The 23337-nt window shown below is 38.9% G+C and overlaps 2 protein-coding genes and 2 pseudogenes across 2 annotated transcripts; 3 read left to right on the forward strand and 1 right to left on the reverse strand.

Moving 5' to 3' along the window:
• The first annotated feature begins 2881 nt into the window (after positions 1 to 2881).
• On the forward strand, positions 2882 to 3823 carry LOC143656124 (olfactory receptor 1G1-like). The gene has a single exon (XM_077127913.1). The coding sequence runs from the start codon at positions 2882 to 2884 to the stop codon at positions 3821 to 3823; it is 942 nt and encodes a 313-aa protein (XP_076984028.1).
• A 1853-nt stretch (positions 3824 to 5676) lies between these two features.
• On the reverse strand, positions 5677 to 6329 carry LOC143656129 (E3 ubiquitin-protein ligase RMND5A pseudogene; annotated as a pseudogene).
• A 1828-nt stretch (positions 6330 to 8157) lies between these two features.
• Positions 8158 to 9410, forward strand: LOC143656132 (AP-3 complex subunit mu-1 pseudogene; annotated as a pseudogene).
• Positions 9411 to 10897: 1487 nt separating this feature from the next.
• Positions 10898 to 17444, forward strand: LOC143656135 (olfactory receptor 1L3-like). The gene is given in 4 exon segments (XM_077127953.1): positions 10898 to 10903; positions 12956 to 13109; positions 16457 to 16960; positions 16963 to 17444. Coding segments are annotated over 4 exon segments (1146 nt in total).
• Positions 17445 to 23337: the final 5893 nt, after the last annotated feature.

The raw sequence follows: 23337 nt of genomic DNA on the forward strand, positions 1-23337 counted from the left end.
GTGTACTCCACGGCAGGTTAGGATGGAGGAAGATGAACCCTCATGTTCTTACCCAAGGGAGGGGTACCAGGAGCAGCCTTTCAGTTTCCAGAAGTGGTCACTCTTAAACTTCAGGGATTCAGGACTCCAGGGCCCAGAGAGGACAGTTGAGAGGCTGGGCATTTGCCCCATCCTATCTCTAACTAGGAGGTGTGGGACTGAGTCCCAGGGGACAGTCCATGTGCAAAGTCAACAGCTCTTCCTGCCTCCTGTGCCTGAAGCCTTCAGTCAGTGCTACCTGCTTCAGGAAAGGAAGACATCTGTGCTCCAGCCAGTGTGCTAGAGGAGAAGTAGGGCAGGCAGATGGAGTATAGGAAGCATATTCAGTCTCTTCAGTGATGATGGGATCTGGGGATGGCCAGAATTTCCAGGTAAGGATTGAAGGGGATTGAGATGGGAGACATTACACACACACACACATACATACAAATTTCTCTCTTATTCTTTCTTCCTTTCTACCCTTTACTCACTCAGTCAAATCCATCCTGGCTCTCCTGATCAACACGAGGATAGCTTGACTCAAAATTCATGAATTCCCTGAGAATCTAGCCTGAAGTCAATGCAGACCAACTTTCCCCAGATCCCTGGCAGTGGCCGAGATTTTGTAACTGTGCAATAACAGGCCCAAAGCTCCTTTACTATGCACGGACAATTCACTCTCAGGTCACGCAATCATGAGTCACTTTCAGAACCATTCTATGTCATCACCCAAGGACAATAACAATTTCCCAAGCACGTAATACTTCACCAAGTGCTGTTTTGTTGTTCTAACATGAGCCTCAGAATTATTTTAGGTAGAATTGAAATGATTCGACCAAGTTAGTACAGGTGGAAATTTTGTCATGATATTGCAGAGTCAAGTCATAGTTACGCAATAGTCACGATGATGATACTGATGACAATGGTAGCTATGAATCTTTAAGTGAAATTTACAGTTTTCAAGGCTCAACTCCCCACAGATAGTGACCAGGAAATTGCAATGTGTAAGTTGACCAGCCATTCCAGTGTTCCTAGAAATCAGGGGTTTCCTGGGAAATGGGACTGTATTAGTCAGGCTATAGAGGTTAAAATTCTTCTTTCTGACAGCTGCAATCACCAGTTTCTCCTTTAAGATCTTCAATTAAAGGATAACACTTCTCTCACTGCTTAAGGCAATCTCCTTTGCTGAAAAGAGGTAATAAGACAAAGATGTACTCAATCGACTAATGATTTAAATCCACAAAATAACCTCACAGTAACAATCAGGCCACTGCTTGCTTGGCAAAACAACTGATCACCAAAACCAAGCCAAGTTTAAACATGAAATTAAGCATACAGGGACTTTCAGTTTTAAAACTCAGAAATTTCTGGGCAAACTGAATGGACTAATTGATTACTCTAGAAATCACCCTCATTTTCTTTAACTTCAACAAGAGAAACAATAATATCAAGAAAAACTAATGTTTGACAGGCATTTTATATAAGCCAGTCATTGCCCTACTTCTTTCAAAGTAGGACTTAACTAATTCAATCCTCAGAACAATTCTATAAGTTGGAAATTATTATCATCTCCTTCAAGCAGATGCAAGAATTAGAGTCAAGAAAAAACAAACAACTCATTCAAGGTCACAGCCCATAAGAGGGTTAGTGTCAAATGAAGGTGTGTCAAGTCCTACAAACAGTGTGTTTTATTCCTCTATCAAAGAGCCTGTCATAAATTCATGCTGCCATTGCCTGTTCATGTCATCATCCTTCCACGCTGTCCAAATGTAAATGTGAGAATCATTTTAATTTTATATAATGGGTCCTGAATAAACCTTCAACTAATTCTGGCATTTTGATGCTTTCCAAAGTCCTATGTGGTAGGATTAGATCCACATTTTACAGTTAAGAAAATGAGGCTTCAAGGAAGTAAATAATTTCCCAAAATATAAAAGGCAATTGAGATTTAGAGCTGGGAGGTGCGTTGTTCATCATGCCTCCTAGCATGAGGCACCTGGGATCCCTTTTTTTCCTACTATCACCAATAACTGTAATAACTATGACACAATATATTGATGGCCCATTCTGTGTTAGCATTCTATTTCATCTAATTGACTATTTTCAGAAGCTAAATAAAGTGTGCACATATTCTACAGAGTAGGAAACGAAAGCTCAGAGAAAATAAGATGTGTATGTTGCAAGAGAATGCACAGGCAGTAACAGCAGGAAAAGATGCATCTAGTCTACAAGACACCAAAGCCAACACTCCTAATAACTGATGATGCTGATGATGTTGAAGATGATGGAAGCCTTTACTTATAAAATGCTTTTCAGTTTGTAAAGTTATTTTATCCATATTAACCCATTTGATGTGTCTTCAATGGAAAAATTGGGCAGGTACTCCCAACAAACCAAGAATGACTGAGTCTCACTCTCACCAACCTTGTGTAAATTGTTATCCCTTCAATTCTGCCAAACACACACACACACACACACCACTGCTTGCCCATAGTAAATGCACAGCCCCAAGATTATCTTATGAAAACTTCAAAATCCAATGAAATAGCTTTGTTATTTAAAGAAGAAAAGGGAACTAAAACCTAGGATCTTCACATCTGATCCCAGGGCCACATCCTTCAGGAAGGCTACAGGATAATTCACAAGACAACTAGTATGCAAAGTTCACCCCATCTAAATCTCTATCATCATTCAGAGTTCATACCTCTGCACATGGTTACATGCCTACCACCAAGAGATACAAGCATTTCTCTGTGATCTTTGAAAAGAATGCAGTAAAACAGACCACAGGACTTGAAGGATATAACTCTTTTTCTAGTCTGCCTATATTGAAACAAGATTTTTTCCAATTTTTCTTCTATAAATGGAAATTTGGAACCGAACAACCATCTCAGACTTCCTGCTCTTGGGTTTCTTTCAGCACCCAAGACAGCAGCCTCTACTGTTCATGCTCTTTCTGGGCATGTACCTGGTTACCATGTTTGGAAACCTGCTCAACATCCTGGTCATTGTCTTTGACTTGCAGCTCCACACCCCCATGTACTTCTTTCTAGCTAACCTCTCCTTCACTGAGACCTGCTTCACTTGTACTATTGCACCCAAGATGCTCGTGAACATCCAGACACAGCAGCACACCATCTTCTACACTGGATGTCTCATGCAAATGCACTTTTTCATAGTACTCGCCCTGATGGATGACTTCCTGCTGACCGTGATGGCATACGACCGCTATGTGGCCATCTGCCTTCCTCTCCACTACACCATGACCATGCAGCCCCAACGCTGCTTCCTGCTGATGGCTGCATCCTGGATCTGCTCCCAACTCTTGGCCCTCTCACTCACTCTCCAGATGGCTCAATTCTCCTTTTCTGCCTACCATTCTATCCCACACTTTTTCTGTGATGTACACCCACTCCTCAAGCTTGCCTGTGCAGACACTCATGTCTTCCAGGTGATGATGTTCATAGAAGCAGCCTTCTCAGGTGTGGTCCCTCTAAGCTGTGTCCTGGTCTCCTATGCCCACATCATCCACACCATCCTCAGGGTCCCCTCTGCTGAGGGGAAGCACAGAGTCTTCTCTACCTGTGGCTCTCACCTATCAGTAGTCACTTTCTTCTATGGAGCCCTCTTTTTGGTGTATTTCCAGCCCTCATCTTCCTACACAGCAGAAACTGGAATGGTGGCATCTGTGATATACACAATGGTCATCCCTATGCTGAATTCCTTTATCTACAGCCTGAGAAACAGGGACATGAAGGGAGCATTGTGGAGGGTCCTGGGCTGGAGAAAATGCTCCACTCCATAAAGAAGACTTCTCTGTGTAGAAGCACAGAAGTTTCAAAACACCTTCCTCACTAGACTTTTCCATTGTAATTTTGGAAGTCTCACATTCAGGATGGATGCTTAGCATCACAAACAGGTTTAACAAAAAGAGGAGGCCTGAGGTGGCCAGACTAGAATAGAACCAACTAGCCAAAGATAGAGCTGCAGTCTGGAAAGCAGAAGTGGCTGGCAATCCTTACAGGGTGACCTGATTTAGTGGGTACAGGTATCCAAGAACCAAAATGTTGGGATTCACCCAAAGAATGAAAACAGAAAAAAAAAAGCTTAGATTCTAAAAGGAAAACCAGTCAGCAGCTCAATCTATAACTAAAGTTCCCACCTAACTATAAGAAATGCAGACAAGACATGAGAAGGATTGAGGGTTCCAACCTGCAGGGACTATTTCCAATTCCAGCTTTGGAAGAAACATTCTCAGAAGGATTGTCCTCCACATGGAGAAGGCTATTAGTGCTGATTAAAAATCAGCAGGAGGGCAGGCCATGGTGGCTCAGCAGGCAGAGTTCTCACCTGCCATATCATAGACCTGGGTTCAATTCCTGACCATGCAAAAAAAAAATCAGCAAGAATAATTCTAGAGGAGGAAACTAGGCACAGATAAATCAGGAGACTGGTCCAAAATCACACAACTGGGATTAGCTCTAAAACTCTGGTAGTGAATGCTTATAGTTATCATGACAAGTCTCTCATTCTTTAGCTTTTATACTCTGCCTTATATTTTGCCTTTACTGAAAAACAACCCATGTCTATTATAGTAAATTAGTAAAACACAAACAAGTAGGAAAAAGAAGAAAAGAAAACATACCTCCATTTAAAAACAACCACTTGTTAGTATTTTTAAACACTTCCTTTCTGTATTTTTCTAATTGCTTTTTTACCTTGTTGAGAAAACACACATTATATTTTTAACTTAAATATGCTAAATATTTAATGTAATAAATAATGTAGATTTGTCTCTACATTATTAACTCCTTATGAACTTTTGAGATTAAATCGGAAGCAAGATTTATGATATTCAGAACTGTTTCACTATCAATGGATGATTAGGGAGTTTCTCAAATTTCATTCTCACAAACATCAATACAAGGAAATCTCTTAAAAGAAACCATTTTTATGTTTACAATATGTTACTTTCAATATTTCAGAAGTGGAATTATAGGTAGAACATTTATTGGGCTCTTTATCCATGTCACCAAAAGGCCCTAATGAGAATGCCCCTTTGTCTACATCCCCTCCCCTTAATGGCCATACTATTATAATAGCCAAAATGTACTTCTTTGCTTTAATTTTAATTTCCTTTTTACTGGTAAGTGGACCATATTGCTGAGACTGTTAACTTTTAATTTTCTTATTATTTGTTCACATCATCTTTCCATTATCTACTAGAGATATTTTATTGACCTGTATAAGCCTTTATATGTTACAGATACTATATCTTTGTTTTCTTTGTCTTGGTAATTTCCAAGTTAATTCTTATTGGTTTGTTTCATTTTGTTTCTTGTTTTTTTTCTGAAGAATTATCATTTAATTATGTATAAGTAACAAAAAATAAAATTTTTTCATGAACTTTCCAAAGGCTTACAACTGTCAAGAAAATGACAAAAGTAAAAGCAAGAGAAATCTTAAACACAAGGTAGGGAGGTCAATTTCTGTTTCTGCTTTTAAAAAGTAAAAAAAATCACCATATAATTAAGTACAAAAACCTGCAATGAATAACAACTGCTGGCTGTCGTTTACTTGGTTAGCTGCATCAAATGGAATGTACTCTTGTGAAACATGCCCAAAATTCAATTTCTGAGTTCCTGCCTCAGAAAAATATCACTTTGAACCTCCTGGACTTTATTCCATTGGCCTATATGAACATTCTAATTTGTTACCATTAAAAACTTTATTCAGGGCAATTCTTAATATAATAATATGACCACAGATTAACTTCACGGGTGGTTGCTAGCTGTGTGCTCACAAAGAATAAGACTGGTATACAGTGATACCAGTACTTTTCACCAAGGTCCACTTCAATAGTAATTCATCTCTCTAGTTCCAAATTCCAGTGCACTGCCACTGTTCAATCACAGCTTTGACAATAATTAAAACTGGCACTGCCACACAACCGGTTGAAAGGGGACTTAACAGAGAGCCCAGGAGAGCACAGGTATCCCATGTAAGATGTGATGATGTCAGCCCTTCGGTTTGCGTCAAGCAGATGAATGGAGGTTGAGTTCTCAATTCCTTAATCAGAAACACAAGGCTTACCAACAAAACAGTTTTTTGATGGCTTAGGGTAAATGGCTGAAATTTTGTAGCAGATTGTAATGCTTCTCTCTAACTTGAAGTTCCATCCATGAACAAGCTAATAAAATACAGTCTCTGTAACTCAAATTTAAAAAGCTGATCTAGGCTATGAGGATTTCTCAGTTTGATACCACCCACTCCAGAGCAGGTCTCAGAACTCTAACTTTTAATGCTTCTAATATTCACCCTGCTGAGCTCCCAGTTAATTCTTGATCTCTTACTTTGCAATTTTTTTTAATGTAAGGAAGTTTTCAATCTACATATTATCAAATCAAGAGATCTTCCTCTTTGTAGCTTCTTTTGGTGACATTATAATGAGAAAATCCTCAATGTAGAATTCGTGCAAATAGTCAGCATTTTCTCCATTTGTTGTGGAATATAACTTTTAATGAAACCATATATGACTTTGTAATGAAATCATATGATTGAAGTGGTTCTCTCCAAACACATCCCTCTCACATTCTGCAAGTGGCTCCTCTCCATTTTTGTGTAATACATTTACAAATACAAATGCTGACTATCTCTGAACTATCATTCACTTATATATACATCAAACCCTTTCATTCAGAGACTTTACTCACACAATCCCCTTTTTGAGGCACCTCAAGCTTCTCCAGACCTGTTTAAGTCCCCTCCCTTCTACAATATGAACCCACTCACATCCTCCACACTGATCAGATGGAATCAATCTCTCTCTCTCCCCTGCTCTCTCTCTTCCTCCCTCTCTTTCTCTCATAGTAATTCTTTATCTATGCCAGTTTTTTATAATATGCATTAAATAAATATAGCTACTTCATATCCAAACAGAGCAGAGTAACCTAAGCAGGCAGGTACGCTTTGAAATTCTTCCAAATCTCCATTCATTTTTGGCTTCTCCAGACTACCTTGAATGCCCTATACTTTTACGTCTTCTTAAGTTATTGTTTCTCAAGGTTGGAACCATTGATGTTTTGCACCAGAATAATGATTTGTTGTGGGGAATGGGGGAAATGTGTCCTGTGGGTAACAGGAGAATTAGCAGCAACCCTAGCCCCTATTCACAATCTCTACTACTTTCCTGATCTCTTTTCCCTCAACAGGGGTAGGGCATGGGTTGGGAAACAGAAAGACAGAATTGGACCTCTGTCCCTGCCTCTTCATGAAAAGGCCACACAGTGACTGGTAAAAGTTATTTGTAAAAGATATATCTGTATAAATAATGATACATTGTAATCAGAATGTATTAAAGATGTACATAAATCTCTGAAAAAGACTAACAAGCCATAGAAAAAATGTGCAAACAACTAGAACATTCTTCATCCCCCCCAAAAAAGATAAACAAGGGGTCAGTAAACATATAAAAATGTTCTTATCCTCATTAATCTTCATGAAAATCCACGTTAAAATCACAATACAATACCAGAAAACACACATCAAAATGATTAATATTAAAGAACAATGCTATTTTTTGAAATAGACATTGAGCAACTGCTGAAGGGAGTACAAATTGGTATAACAGCAGAATTATTTGGCAGTATCTACTAAAGTTGAATATATGTATACACTATGACACAGAAAATTCCATCCCTCAGCATACATCCAAATGAACTGTGTACATATATATACCAAAAGAGACAGGTGCAGGAAAGTTCATAAAGATGCTATTTGTAACAGCCATAAACATAGGGGAGAAACTCAAATATTCATCAACAGAAGAATGGATAAACACATTATGGTATATACATACAATAAATTCCTACATAGCAATGGAGATGAGTATGACTGTTACATGTACATACCTGAATTAACCTAACCACCACAATGTTGTGCAAAAGAAGCTAGACATAAATGAGTATGTACTGTATGATTTACAAACAGGAACGACTACTCTTTGGAATTAGAAGTTAGGTCACAGTAACTCTTTAGAAGGGAAGGGGAGGCAGAAAGTAGTAATTTAAAAAGGACTTGTGCAGCTAGTTCACGAGAGGATCCAGAATCCAATCACTGACAGGCCCAGGAACAGCGAAAATGATTCACTGTCTATTTCTCATAAATGTTCCACTGACATATTTCTAGAAAAGCACTGGAAGAGTGCTGTGAGCCAGTCTCTCCGATTATTTCTGTGATGCTCAGGAGAAAACTGATGATATTGAAAATGGACCACCCTTCATTCCAACACCTCACCACTACCTCATCTGTATCTATCAGGACAAACTCTTCTTTGTTTCTGTCTTAAGGACTGAAGTGCCACCTCTCTTTGTAACTGAGTTCCTACACTGAGTTACTGACACTTTTCAGGACTACTTTGGTGAGTGTTCAGAGACTGCAATTAGAAGAAATGTCAGACAATGGATTTCCACTGGCTACAGAATCTAACATTCTGAAAAAACTGATTAGACCAGCAACAATTCTACGTTCTGTTGTCACGTCTATTACCAGCAGTAGTAATGCGGGGGGCACAGTTTCAACTGGGCAGCTATACAGTGTCTATGGCACTGGGCAGTAAAGTACACGAACAACGAAGCCTATTTTGATGTTAGTGAAGAAAATAAATGCAATTATAGATAAATCAGGATCTGCAGTCTTTGTAGAAATTCAGGGGGTCATTAATGTTTTCATAAAACTATCTGGAATGCCTGGTCTTTCCCTTTCTTTCATGAACCCAAGACTTCTAAATGATATCAGCTTCCACCCCTGCATCAGATTCAAGCACTGAAAGAGTTTTGCCATTTATTTATCCAGACAGATTTCTGACATATCATACCCTGTCAGATCACAAAAATTTAGTGGTAATCCCAGTTTATGTGAAACATAGCATCAGCTTTAAGGAGAACAGTTCTTGTAATATCAAAAACAGATCTGATATTACTGTTAGACCAAAGCAGAATATGGGAAAAACTACTGAAGGAATCACAGTGGCAGTTCACAAGCCAAAAGTTGTGCTGAATATGAACCTGACACCAACACAAGGCAGTTATACATTTGATCCAGTCACAAAGGCACTAACATGGGATGTGGGTAAAATTATTCCACAGAAGCTCCCAAGTCTTAAAGGACTGGTCAGTTGACAGTCTGGAGCACCCGAACCAGAAGACAAATCAAGCCTTAATATACAGTTCAAGATCCAGCAGCTTGCTATTTCAGGCTTGAAAGTAAACCATTTGGACATGTATGGGGAGAAACATAAGCTATTTAAAGGAGTCAAATGTGTCACAAAAGCTGTAAAGCTCCAAGTTACAACAGGAGAAGCAGCCTCCCCTATGACCAAAAAAGAGTCATAATGCCTAGTTGGTCTCTTCGGATTCTGGCAACAACATATTCTTCATTCCTCATTTCTGCTACTGCCCATATATCGAGTGACCAGAAAAGCTGCTAATTTTGAGTGGGGACCTGAACAAGTAGAAGCTATGCAACAGCTTCAGGCTGCTAGAAAAGCTGCTCTGCCACTTGAACCATATGATCCAGCAGATCCAATGGTGATGAAAGTGTCAGTGGCAAATTGAGATGCTGTTTGGAGCCTCTGGCAGGCCCCTATAGGAGAATCAAAATGCAGACCCTTAGGATTTTGGAGCAAAGCCTTACCATCTGCTGCAGATAACTACTCTTCTTTGGAGAAACAGCTTTTGGCCTGCTACTGGGCCTTAGTAGAGACTGAACGCTTAAGCTTGGGCCACCAAGTTACCATGAGACCTGAGTTGCCTATCATGAGCTGAGGGTCTTCTAACCCACCAAGCCATAAAGTGGGGTGTGCACAGCAGCACTCTATCATAAAATGGAAATGGTATATAAGAGATAGGGCCAGAGCAGGTCCTGAAGGCAGAAGTAAGTTATATGAGGAAGCAGCCCAAATGCCCATGGTCTCCATTCCTGCCACATTACCTTCTCTTTCTCAGACCAGAGCTATAGCCTCTTGGGGAGTTCCTTACAGTGAACTGACTGAGGAAGAGAATACTCAGGCCTAGTTTACAGATGGTTCAGCACGATATGCAGGTACCACCTGAAAGTGATAGCTGTAGCACTACAACCCCTTTCTGGGGTGTCCCTGAAGGACAGTGGTGAGGGGAAATCCTCCCAGTGGATTTTACGTATTACTCATACGTTCCTTCCTGGAGTCACAGAGAACAAGAGTGTTCCCTTTTCTACATGACATTTAAAAGTAAGGATTGTTACATGCAATCTGTTCTATCCTTCCTTTTAACTTATTTTCTGGAAGAAACCATGACTCATCAATGAGAGCTGATCTCTGTACTAGAATATATGGACTGATGGTCAGGGGCAGACTGATGTTCAGTGCAAAGGCTGGAGAGGACAGATCCAACCTATCCCTTACGCAAGGGAAAAATACCAGGAGCTGTGTCCCCATGGACCCCAGCTCTGGTCACTCTGAATGGAGACATTGATGCCACTGCTGGGAAACAGTGTGTCAGAGCCCAAAGGGGACAGCTGGGAGGATGGACATTTGCCCCATCTTGTCTCTAACTGGGAGGTCTGAGATTGAGTCCCAGGAGATACTACTTGTGAAAAGCCAACAGTTCCTCCTGGCTCCTTTGCCAGAGATCAAGTACCTCCAGTCCTGAGTCTTCAGTCTATGTTGCCATTGCAGTGAAGAAGGTCTCTGTAGATCCAACCATGACTTCTTGGAGAGACAAAGGGGCAATGAATCCACTCTCCTTTAGGGTAATGATAAGATCTGGGGCTGATCAGCGTCTCAAAGTAAGAACTAAGGTACAGGGATGGGGACAGAGAGCAACGTCTACTTAAGGCGTACATGCAGGTGAACACACACACACTCACATTTCCACACACTCACACAGAGAGGACTCAAAAAGCATCTCTGTTTTTCATTTTTCCCTTTCTTTCCTTCCTCCATCTCTGACAATCATTTCCTAATATTTCTAGTCACTGTAAGAACGTCTATTTCTCTGTTCATCAGATCCCTGAGAATCCAGCCTAAGATCATTGTAGAGAACAGGTCTCAGATGATCCTTCCCAAAGCCCCATCAGTAGTATAAAAGTTAATAATTCTTAGGTTGTGATTGTTATTTGATCAAGTTCCAAGGTGATTTCCAGATGCTAAAACAAATGTTTTCCCACTAGTAGTTTTCAGTGGAGTCATAACCTTTCAAGAGCGGTGATGATCACGATGATGATTATGATGATGACTAATCATATAACAATCCACCCTCTGCACTGCCTGGGACACTATGACACAGGACAAGTCACCCAATTTGTTAACAACAATAATAACTAACAAAATTTATTAAGCACTTGCAATGTGCTAGTGAGGTTCTAAATATTTTACAATCATTTTCAAAATAAATCTTCATAACCACTCCACAATCATCACTTTTAAACATATGTAGAAACAGATGCCAAAAAACATTAAAATAACTTTCTCAAAATGCCACAGAAAGTAAAGGGTAGAGGGGGATACTTTAAATCATACAGTGAACAAGTGTGACAACAGCACATTCAGACATTGATGGTTCATTGCATTTGTTGCTTCACTCCATAAACAAGAACGCTGAAATCTCTCATGTTGATTGCACATCATGATTCATGATGAAACTTCAACTGGTTCCAGCGCTTGATCACTGGTTTGTTATCTTAAAAGCAGGACTCACAGAGGGTAATTTCCCAAGGTTTAAAAGGTAGGTGAGGAACAGAGCTGGAAAGCACCTTTTCTGATGCTATCCATTGCACTGTGTCCCAAGTTCATGTTTCATCAGTTACTACTAACAGTGATGATGATAATCACTACCTTTATTGAGGCCTGGCCCTCCATACACCTGGTCTCAATAACTTCAAGGACTCAATAAAGTAGATCCACACGTACAAATTAAGAAAATAAGATTCAGAAAGGTTAATGTTGAGGGGTTAGAGAAAGGATTCCAAACCAATCTCTAGATGCTGAAGACCCATGATATAAACACTGTTGAAGCTGATGTTGAGTGATGATGAAGATGAAAATTATGTGTTCTTTATTGATAATGTGCTTTTCTATTTATAAAGTTCTCATATGCACATCAACTTCATGGAAGAGTCTTCAAAAGCAAAAAAAGGTAGAGAACTCCCAGTGCACTTAGAAACCTGTAAGTCTCATCACACTTATCTCAAGGAAGTTTTTCGTTTTTCTATCTGTCTCAATACATGCACACAATCACACCATGCAAACAGAGGAATACCCAGTATTACGCATGATATCCTAGTCCATGCAAGATTCCAAAATAAGGCAATAAGGTTGAATAAGAAATTCTAAGATTTTTGGTTTCCTTTTTTAAAAAAGAAATTAAAACTTAGATATATTACATGTAAATGTCATTTCAGCCTCACTCAGGAAATCTATGGGGAAAATAAGGTATTATAGGTATCTAGAACCTAAACCAACCCCCATCAAGATGTCCACTATCATAGCCCACATTCTTCATATTTGTACATATTTGCACACCTGCACTTTCAGCTACTTGTGAATCTCAGACACTTCCTCAGGGAATACAGAAAAAAATGTACCAAACTCCTTGAACTCAAATTTTTGGAGTCTGATTTTATTTAAGCAGGATTACTAATTTCCCTATCTTAGTAAGAAATTAGAAACCAAATGAGCATCTCTGACTTCATCCTCCTATGTACTTCTCTGAGCAGCTGGAGCAGCAGTCTCTCCTGTCCTGTTTGGGCTCTTCCTAGGCATGTACCTGGTCACCGTGCTAGGAAACTTGCTTATCATCCTGGCCATCGGCTCTGACCTGCACCTCCACACCCCCATGTACTTCTTCCTTGGCCAACCTCTCCATCGAATACCTGCTTCACTTGCACCATTGTTCCCAAGGTGCTGGTGAACATCCAGACACAGCAGCACACAATCTCCTACACTGGATGCCTCACGCAGATGTACTTCTTTATGGCGCTCACCCTGCTGGAAGACTTCCTACTGGCCGTGATGGTATATGGACACTATTTGACTATCCAATATTTAGGAGGAGGTAAAAGGAGAAGAATCCAACTTAAAGACTGAAAGGAAGACTCCAGTAAAGAAAGGAAAAAAACATGAAAGGTGGTGTTCTGAAAGTTAAATTTTAAAACGTTTTAAAAATAGAAGTGAGAAATCAATGTGGCAAATGTTGTCAGGAAGCTGGGTAAGGGCTGGGTGAGGGCTGATTCCTGTCCTCTGGGTTTGGCAAAATGGAAATCACTGGTGACAAAAAGTCATTCAGTGGAGTAGTGAGGACAAAAGCCTGATTGGATTAGTAAAGGAGAGAATGTGAGATGAGGACTTGGAGTCACAGAATACAGAAAACTCAAGGAGTTTTTCTATAAAGAAGGATAGTGGAGAAGAAATGATCAGTAGTAATAAAATGCCCATGTGCAGCTTATCCTTCGAGAAAAATGAAGGCTGAGCAGAGGAGGCTACGTGGAGACTAGGAGATAATATGACCTACGTTTTCTCTGCCCCAGCCTAGTTCCTTGACTCTCGGTGATACCTGATACATTTTCCAGAAATTCTTTGGAAGGTTAAGGAGGGGGTTAATAATAGTCCATTAAACACAGCTAGACACATGCAAGAGTTGATCTGGACTTAAGGGACTGGATGAAAACACATGACATTCATCTGGTTTCTTGAGGAAGAAAGTTTTCTATTAAAGCATCTTAATCTTTTAAGATGCTGACACCAAGTATCTTTACATGGTTATGGATGCTTACCAAATTTAATCTTGTTCTGAATAACTATTAAAACTCCATAGCTAATAAAATCATTCCATCTTGCAAGATAAGACTCATTTTCACCATGTTCAGTTTTCTTAGTGAAAGAATTCATATCAAGTCAAAAATGAGTTTCACTGACTCATTTTTTACTTGATATGAAAGTAGCACTGACTCCATGTATAACAAAACTAAAACCATGGTAGTTACTGAAAAACTGAACTTCAGTTTAGCCACACTTCATGTTGTAGACCATTATACTGAAGACTTATCTGGGCTGGATAAGGCTTGTCTTTTTTTCTTTAAACTATCATCCAGCAACTTACTATTTAACAGTTCAAATACATTTCAATAAACAAAGTATATTATGATATGTATTCAGAGTAGAATAATGTGACTGTCACTTATTTTTCTAAATAATGCAATAGCGTTTAGAAAGCATAGTGGGGAATTAATCACTTCCTGGAGTCTGGCCACTTGGTGGACACCACTAGAGACTTTTGTGCATTGCATAATTATTGGCAATGACATTTAGAATTTTAAGTCTGAAAATTCAGTCTTTATTTGTAAGCTGAGACTAACTGGCCCACTGAGGGGATGTAGGAAGACTATTAAGATAGCAATTAAAGATGTTGCTATCCCCACCTTCTCTGTTTTCCTCTACCACACTTAACAATGACCAAATTTTGATGATGTAAAATATTCATACTTTTGGTTGAAATGCATTACTATTTTATGATTCCTAATCAGAATATCTTATATATCAAACTTAATGTGAGAATGGTGATGCTTGTATAAGTACAAATGTAAGAATTTAAATGGAATATTCCTTCTCTTCAGATGTTTGCTTTGGGGACAGAAAAATGATCTTTAAAAATACTGGCTTTCATTACAGACTAAACTAAGGCCTTCTTTATTTAGCCAAGACAGGAATCTGCCAGGAGGGTGAGTACTAAAATTCTTTACAAAACATAAAAAGGTACCTTGCTTATGCCAACTTAACATCTCAAGCTGTGTGAATGAGAATTTGGTGTTAGATGCAAGACTGAGCATTTCCTTCATATTTTGATTCTGGACCTTTAAAGTAATATATTCCATTTTTAGAGCTAGTTTTATTCCACAGAGATCTTCAAACACTGTCATCCTATAGCTGTACTAAACTTTGAAAACTCATTCTGAAGAACTGGAAGGCTTTTGTTTATAAAACATTTATTCTCTTTACATAGTTTTGAGGTAAATTTCTGTACAGAGAGATCTCCAAGTCATTGAGGCATATATTTAATAGGAGGAAATCTTAATACTATATATTGCCTAAAAGAACCTTTCTAGTAATTTTGGTAAATTTGGTATTACCATTTTTTAAAGTCTTTAAACATTTCAGGCACCTAAATATCAAATTAATATGGCACTGTGCGATGCTGTAGCTGATTTACTGTAAAAATGCTACTTTAAAACCACTACTTGCATGTTAGGTTTTAGCCATCAAGCTCAAGCTTTTCATGTTACATCTCACAATCTTAGGAAAGATGACCTTGAGGAACAATTCAGACTCCACACTGTTGGACTTCCTTAGAAACCTGACTTTCTCTGGGCTTTGAACAAACCAGTCTTTCTCTGGTTTAGAAAACAGACCCATGTGCTTATCAATGAAAAACCCTAGATACTGCTAACACCTAGTGAGCAAATACTGACAATATTCCCCCTTCCTTTTAAATAAAAGACAAATGGACAAGATTTTTAAAGTACTTTTGAGGGGCATGAACAACAAATGAAGCAATATTAATTAACTGTGAGTCACCCTCCTATGCCCAGGTTCTTTTGAACCTGTGAAACTTTTTGAATTACAACAATTCTCTGGTCCTACTTTCTTCTTCTCATCATAGAAACTTGGGTGATTATGATCACGTTTTAATTCTTGGGACAAATTGCAAGACTGAGATATTTAAAATGATCTTTCATGTTGAAAAAGACTAACACTGAGAATTCAGTGATACTTAAGATATTAAATAAAATAATTACTACATAAAACACTTCTAAAAATCTTGGTTTTAAGTTCTTAATCAAAACAATTCCCATAAAAAAACAACCAAAAAAAGTTCATGGATAAAATGTTTGAAGATAACATAATTCAATTAAATTCAATGTTATTTAGCAGATGTTTCTGCTTCCATTGGCAGTGGAAATAAACATCTCAATTTAAAGGGATGGTTATTCATTAGCCACAAGTTACTGATATAGCTAACTCATGATTATCTACATGTGGATTAGCAACTGGCCTCCTTAATCAGAAAATAGCATTATTCCTAAATTAGAAGTTGACTTGAACCTGATATCTGCATCTGATGTTCCTGCAATTGCCATCCAAAGAGCAAGGAGATGGAAAAGGGAATCAGTCTGTCCCTCTCTGCCCCACCCTTCTCCTCACCCTCTTCTCTTGTATCTGTTTTCCATAACTCTCTGTGTCAAAGATTTATACATAAGTGAAGACACTATTTCACCTCTGAATTTTCCATACTCGGGAAGAAAGACAAATATCTGAGTAAATCCTCTATTAACTGCTGCATGTAAGAACAAGAGGGGACAATCAATATATGACATAAGAGCCAAAAAGTGACAGTATTATCTGCAGGCACACACAAGATCGTGGAAACATCCAATCTAACAACACCCTCTGAATTCATCCTCTTGGGACTCTCCTCTCGGCCTGAGGACCAGAAGCCACTCTTTGCCCTCTTTCTTATCATGTACCTAGTCACCTTGATGGGAAACTCGCTTATCATCTTGGCCATCCGCTCTGATCTTCGTCTCCAAAACCCCATGTATTTCTTCCTAAGCATCTTATCCTTTGCTGATATTTGCTACACAACAGTCATAGTGCCCAAGATGCTGGTGAACTTCTTATCAGAGACAAAGACCATTTCCTATGTGGAATGTCTGGCACAAATGTATTTCTTCCTGGTCTTTGGAAACATAGACAGTTATCTCCTGGCAGCTATGGCCACTGACCGATACGTAGCCATTTGTAATCCCTTTCACTACGTCACAGTTATGAACTACAGATGTTGTATGTGGTTAGTGGCCTTTTCCATCACTTTCTCCTATCTCCACTCCCTCCTCCATGTCCTTCTGGTGGGCTGGTCTTTTGTGTTTCAAATGTTATCCATCATTTATTTTGTGATGTTAATGCAGTTCTGAAACTATCCTGCTCTTCAACCTCTGTCAATGAAGTTGTGGCCAGGACAGAAGGACTGGCCTCTGTGATGGCCCCATTTGCCTGTCTTATCATCTCTTATATGCAAATCCTCACTGCTGTGATCACCATTCCCTTAGCTGCTGGAAAACACAAAGCCTTCTCCACCTACAGCTCTCATCTCACTGTGGTAACTCTGTTTTATGGGAGTATTAGCTACGTCTATTTCCAGTCTGTGGCCAGCTATACCATCAAGAACAGGATAGTAGCAATCATCTACACTGTATTGACATCGATGTTGAACCCATTTAGCCATAGCTTAAGGAACAAAGACATGAAACAGAGCTTAGAAAAAACGATAAGCAGTATTAAGCCTCAAACGGATGAGCTTTCTTCTACAGACTCTAACAATATCCATCAATTCTGACTGCAAGATGTGTGTATGAGAGAGAGAGAGAGAGAAAGAGACAGAAAGAGAGAGAGAGAGAACCAAACCAGATGCAAGGTTTTTGTGAGAAATGCTCTTGTCAATTGTAACTATACCCTACAGTTTGCCACCTCCCAGCCTGCGGTCTCTATATTCTCTAGTTTCACAATTCTTCCCATATCTTGGTACTATCCATCAACCATAAACTTATCCCACTATATCTTTCCATTCCATAAAAATCACATTCCATTTTCTCCTTCCATATTTATTTGGAATCTCCCAGATTTCCTAAATCATCTCTGTATATATTCACCCAGGTTTGGCTACTTTAATTACCAGATAAATCTTGTACATAGCTACATAGAAATCTACATATATGCAAATATATTTATACATATGTATCCACATTTTTCTATTTGAAGCTGTTAGATACTTTTTGCAGGGGTATGCATGAGCGTGTATACAAGTATATATGTGTTCAATTGTGTTACCTCCCCAGAAGCCTAGGGGCTCCCAACTGGAAAATCTGTGCTCCCTCATCATGATATGATAGAGCTATGGCCCTATATTTTACTTCACACCAACCGATGAGTATTCTATGCTTTGAAGTCATTAGATTTCCCAACAAACGATGTTAATCAGTCAATGGCTATCAAAACAACTCTATGGGTGCATTCACATTTGGGTCACTACCCTTCCCATCCTTTGTATATTCAAAGTATACTTATACCCTGACTCTTCATGAGACTTCTTGCCTATGTGCTTTTCTGTCTAGGGAGGTCAGTATTTCTACTATCTGTTCTGTCAATATATTCAGAATAAAGGAAGTTTTATTCCACATTACCAGAAATGCTTTAATTAGTTTGCTAAGCTACTGGAATGCAATACACCAGAGATGGGCTGGTTTCTATAAAACCAGTTTGTTTAGTTATGAATGCACAGTTGTTCAGAGGAAAGGCAGCTGGCTTTCCTCTGGCTTTCTCTGTCACAATGGAAGGCACACAGGGGACAGCTGCTGGCCTTCCCTACAAGCTTCTGAGTTCAAACAGCTTTCCTCAGGGTGCTTCCTTTCTGTATCTTCAACGGTCTGTGTCTGAGCTTCTCTGAGATACACTGTAGTAGGCTATGCCGAGCTGTACTGAGCTATTTCTTTCTTCTGATTTCTTTTAAGCTTCACTCATAGCAGAAGGCATCCCCACAGCTTAACAAAGATGTAACAGCCATAGATGAAATTCACATGCTGATGATTTAAGTCCACAGAACAACTGGGCACCATCACCTGGCCAAGTTGATACCTGAACTAAAATTCTACATGCTTTCTATGGTCACAGGAGAGAGTTAAATATCAATGAATGGAAATCATAAATAAGGATCTAGTTGAGAGTTCCTGATGTAAAAGATGCTCTCAATGTAATTGGGAAATGAATTATATGACTTTAAAAAGCAGTCAGATCAGCTGACTTATTTTTGTTGTTAAGAAAATCGGTAGTTTAGTGCAATTATCTCTTTCTCTTATGTTATTTGTTTTTTAATAGATGAAAATGTCTAACTCAACTTAATCTCTAATGGTATGTTAGAGAAGGGACAGAAGAATCTTAAAGTTTTAAATCATATAATAAGATGTCTCTTAAATCCCTTTGATTTTTCAACAATTCACTTATACCTGGGACAGGGCAGAGTAAGGGTGAGGATATATTACTCAGTTTCATTTCTTTATTACATTTATAACAAATCAGTTTTAAGTTTTCTACCAAATTCTGATCAACTGATGTCTTCTTACATTGTATGGTGAGAAGACTTATGTGCCTGCCTCTAAGTTCTGCAATTCAAATGAAGGTTGACTATAATATCTGCTAAAGACATAGAAGCAAAGAGTATTGGTACATATAGCAAATCAATTTTCAGAGTCAAGCATACACCCCAAGACAAAGGGACTCAAAATGGAACTTTATTTCTATAAATTCATTTTATTTTTTGACTTAGAACACTCAGTCTGCCTAATTGAAACCCAAATCTGACTTTTATCAATTCAATAATTTCTCAGTCACTTCAGATTTATAATTTTGAACCATGCATGTTTCTCAACTCTCAAGACTATTATTGTCACTTCAAGTTCTATCTCTAAACTCAAAGGGCTAATGCAACTTCCCCTGATGTCCCTAAGACAGACTGATACATTTCTTAGTGGTCCATCCTTGATCCAATGCTAGAATCTGTTGCTGACATCTCACCTTGTCCCATCTGTTTGTCACCATGGATGATATCACTAGGCTTATATTATTGATTGGTAACTGGCTTTCATTACTCTTTCTACTCTCTCACGATGATTCCACTAAGCATATCATCCATGGCCATCATCAGATGATTTGTGCCATATCACTTTGATATCTGTCTTTTCTCCCTATCAACCAGTTTTTTGGCTCTCTCACTCATTTAATTTGAATGAGCCCCTTAAAACTCTTGTAAATCTTTGGACTACCTACAGGAAACTACTGGGGGAAATTTCCAGTTCACTGGTTTCTACAAAACCATTACCACCATCTTTACTGCTCTTCCTAATCCCAAGAGTATAAGGAATGATGTTAGTCAGCCAATGGTTAGCAAGACAACTCTATAGCTGAATACACATTTGTGTTACTACTCCGTTGACTAGGACAACCCTCAAATTGGAAACAGAGCTCACATCCAATCTACGTTCAAATTTTCAAATCTAAAGAGATTTCTTAAAGGCTCTCTGAATTTATCTAAACTTGTTCCTTCAGTTTGATTTCTCTTTCAACTCCTCCCTGTGAAAGATGTACTACTGTATTTAAAAGCTAAGAATTTGGTGTGTCTGTTCACTAGCACATCTTCAATGATACTGCCAGTGAGAAGTGAAAAGTAAATAGTGATAACTGTCTCAAATTTTTAATCTACAATGTATGCCTGCCACATTTTTTTCATTCTGGCTATAAAATTAGCCCTCAGAACCTGGAAAATCTCTGATTTATGGGTCATGTATACAAGAATATAAAATTTAGAATTTTACCATAATGTCTACGTTGCCCAGAAATTAGACCCAGAACTCAAACCTAGTGCAAAAATTAATAAAAGGGTTGAAAGACAAGGAAACGTAGTTTCTAATTGAAGCATCCCTTGGATAAAGAATTAATGTTAAGATGCCCCTACCATCAAACTCATGAATTATGTGGAAAATACAGAAATGTCTTGGCTTCCTATTCAGATTTATAAAGGCAGAACCTATGACAGCACCTTATCTTGCCTTTTTCAACATAGCTGAGTACGAACTGGGCACTTGGCCTCTCCCCAGTAAGTAACATTTATTTGACCTTGTTGATTCATTCATTACAGATTTACTAGTCATCACAGACTCTATTCTAAGCACACAGAAAATAATATTGAAGAAGATAAGGTACATATCCACAAAGGAGCCAAGGGTCTCCTGGGATCCAAGTGAGAAAACAGAATGGGCTGTACAGGTAGTTGCAAAGACGAGGACCAGAAGCTCCTTCCTGTTGCTTGGAAAAGTTAAGTTAGTTAATTTGCTGAAACTAACCAACTTAAATAATGCTAGCCTAGTATAAAGATTCAACTCACAGGAAAAACAAAGGAAGGTGAGAATCTCTGGTGCACTGCCAGATTTTACAGAAAAATGGAACGATGTACAGCCAGGATCAAAGGGTCTAAAAAAAACTGATTGGGAAAGAACAAATCATTCTGGATACACTTCAGCATCTCAACAGCTTGATTATTGGCCATTGGTCAACCTCTGTACTGAGGGTTCCTCGGGTCTTGGGGAGGCCCATGGGAATTCCCCTGTGGTGGGCTGGCAAGGGGGAACCTATAACTGGCCCTCCACTGGGAGGCACCCTGCTGTGCCAGAATACAGTTAAGGTCCAAAGGTGAGGTTTAAGGTTCTGTTTCCACATTCCAGAGAACAACCCAGCAGCTGGAATCCAATCACCACCTCTCAGAGTTTTGGGGAAGGACCACTGCAAACTCTCCTACCGACAACCACCACTCCCCCCTTACTCCTCTGTACAGTGTATGAAGAAGAATGAGAGGGGAGAAAGACAGAGTCTTTCAGGGAGGAACAGGAGCATTTGCCTCCCCAAAACTAAGACTGGCTGGGGAAAACGTATGAATTTTAACTCAATGTACAAGAGTAGAGCTTCTGAAAGGATGCAGGAGAAGGAATGGAATAATCCACTTTACTTTATAAAATTATCACAATACGTAAAATAACTATGGAAGAATACACAGGAAATATGTAATATTATTTGACTTTGGGGAAGAAAACTGAATCAAAGAAAGGGGAAGGCTTTGCTTTCACAGTATTTATTTTTAAATTTCTTGGTCATTCTCAAACAAGTTTTTGTCAAGAGAAAATTTAACATCTGTGAATCATTCCAAAAAAAATCATGAGACTTTAACTGGGGCTTAGTTGAACTTATAGATACATTTCAGGTACATTTTCATGCTTGGAATACTGAATGTTTCATAAAAGAACACGTAATGTTCTTCTAAACATCTGGGCCTTTCTAATAGTGCATCAGGAAACTTCTATTTTATTTCTAAGGTCTTCCATAGTATTTCAATTTCCCACCTATGTTTGCTGATACTGAAGGTCAAGCTCTTTCCAAATCAAATGTCATGAATCAAACTTTGGGTCTTGTATTACTTAGGGTTCTCTAGAGAAACAGAATCAACAAGAAACACTCGCATATGTAAAATTTATAAAAGTGTCTCATGTAACCATAAGAACGCAGACTCCAAAATCCACAGGGTAGGCTGTTGAAGCCAACGATTCTGATGAAGGGTCTGGACAAACTCCACAGGAGAGGCTTGACAGATGAAGCAGGAAGAGAGGCTGTCTCTTCTGAATCCTCCTTAAAAGGCTTCCAGTGATTAGATTAAGCATCACTCATTGCAGAAGATACACCCCTTGGCTGATTACAAATGGAATCAGCTGTGGATAAGGCTGACGTGATCATGATTTCTTTCTATGAAATGTCTCATTGCAACAGACAGGCCAGCACTTGCCCAACCAGACAAACAAGTACCACCACTTGGCCAAGTAGACAAATGAACCAGACCATGTCAGTCCACCCCTTGTCAATTTGGCAGCTATACATAACACCTTAAACCATACCTAATTTCTAAATAAAAAACAATAAAACACATATTTTTTCTTTTATCTAACAATGCTCAACTGTCCTGCATATAACTGGAAACACATTAAATCTCTCCAGAATAGGGTAAGTCCTTGGGTAATATTCATTCTTAAACTTGATATCTTACAATTTAAATAGTGTAACATGGACAAAACAGCATTACAGGCCTCATTTCTGTAACTGATCACATGGTCATAGTTAATTTATCATTACCTTCTTTCACTACCCATTCTATGTTCCCTTTATCCTCAGCAAGCACTTCAGCTGGCCAGGGTTCTTTGCCGGGAGGGGTGACCCAAACCATCATTCCTGAAGTTTCAGAGCCATTGGTAGTCCTGCCTGGATTAGGTTATTGCAATTTTCCATTGATTTTAATCATAGGGCACGGTAGTACTAAAAGACGCCCTACGGGATCTCCTAAATTCCAAGAAAACTCTTCTTTACCTCCATTTTGTAGTTGTAGTCCTATTTCCCCCAGATAGTCAGGGTCAATCACCTCAGCCAACAATGTAATCCCCTTCTTGGCTTGTTGATCCAGGGGCATAAGTAGCCCAAAGTGACCAGATGGCAGTCTTAGATTCCAGTTCAATGGAATTACTGATGCTTCTCCTGATGGGAGCACTCCCCCTTTTGGAACTAAAACCTGTAAACCAGCAGAGCTCAGGGTTGCAGGGAAAGGAAGCAAAATTTCTTAGTGGATCATTAGGAGTAATAGTGAG

This window comes from Tamandua tetradactyla, chromosome 2, assembly GCF_023851605.1.
Source record: "Tamandua tetradactyla isolate mTamTet1 chromosome 2, mTamTet1.pri, whole genome shotgun sequence".
NCBI lineage: Eukaryota > Metazoa > Chordata > Mammalia > Pilosa > Myrmecophagidae > Tamandua > Tamandua tetradactyla.

Bases quoted from the DNA above. Each gene is read 5' to 3' on its own strand.
- LOC143656124 (XM_077127913.1), top strand. From the start codon at position 2,882: ATGGAAATTTGGAACCGAACAACCATCTCAGACTTCCTGCTCTTGGGT.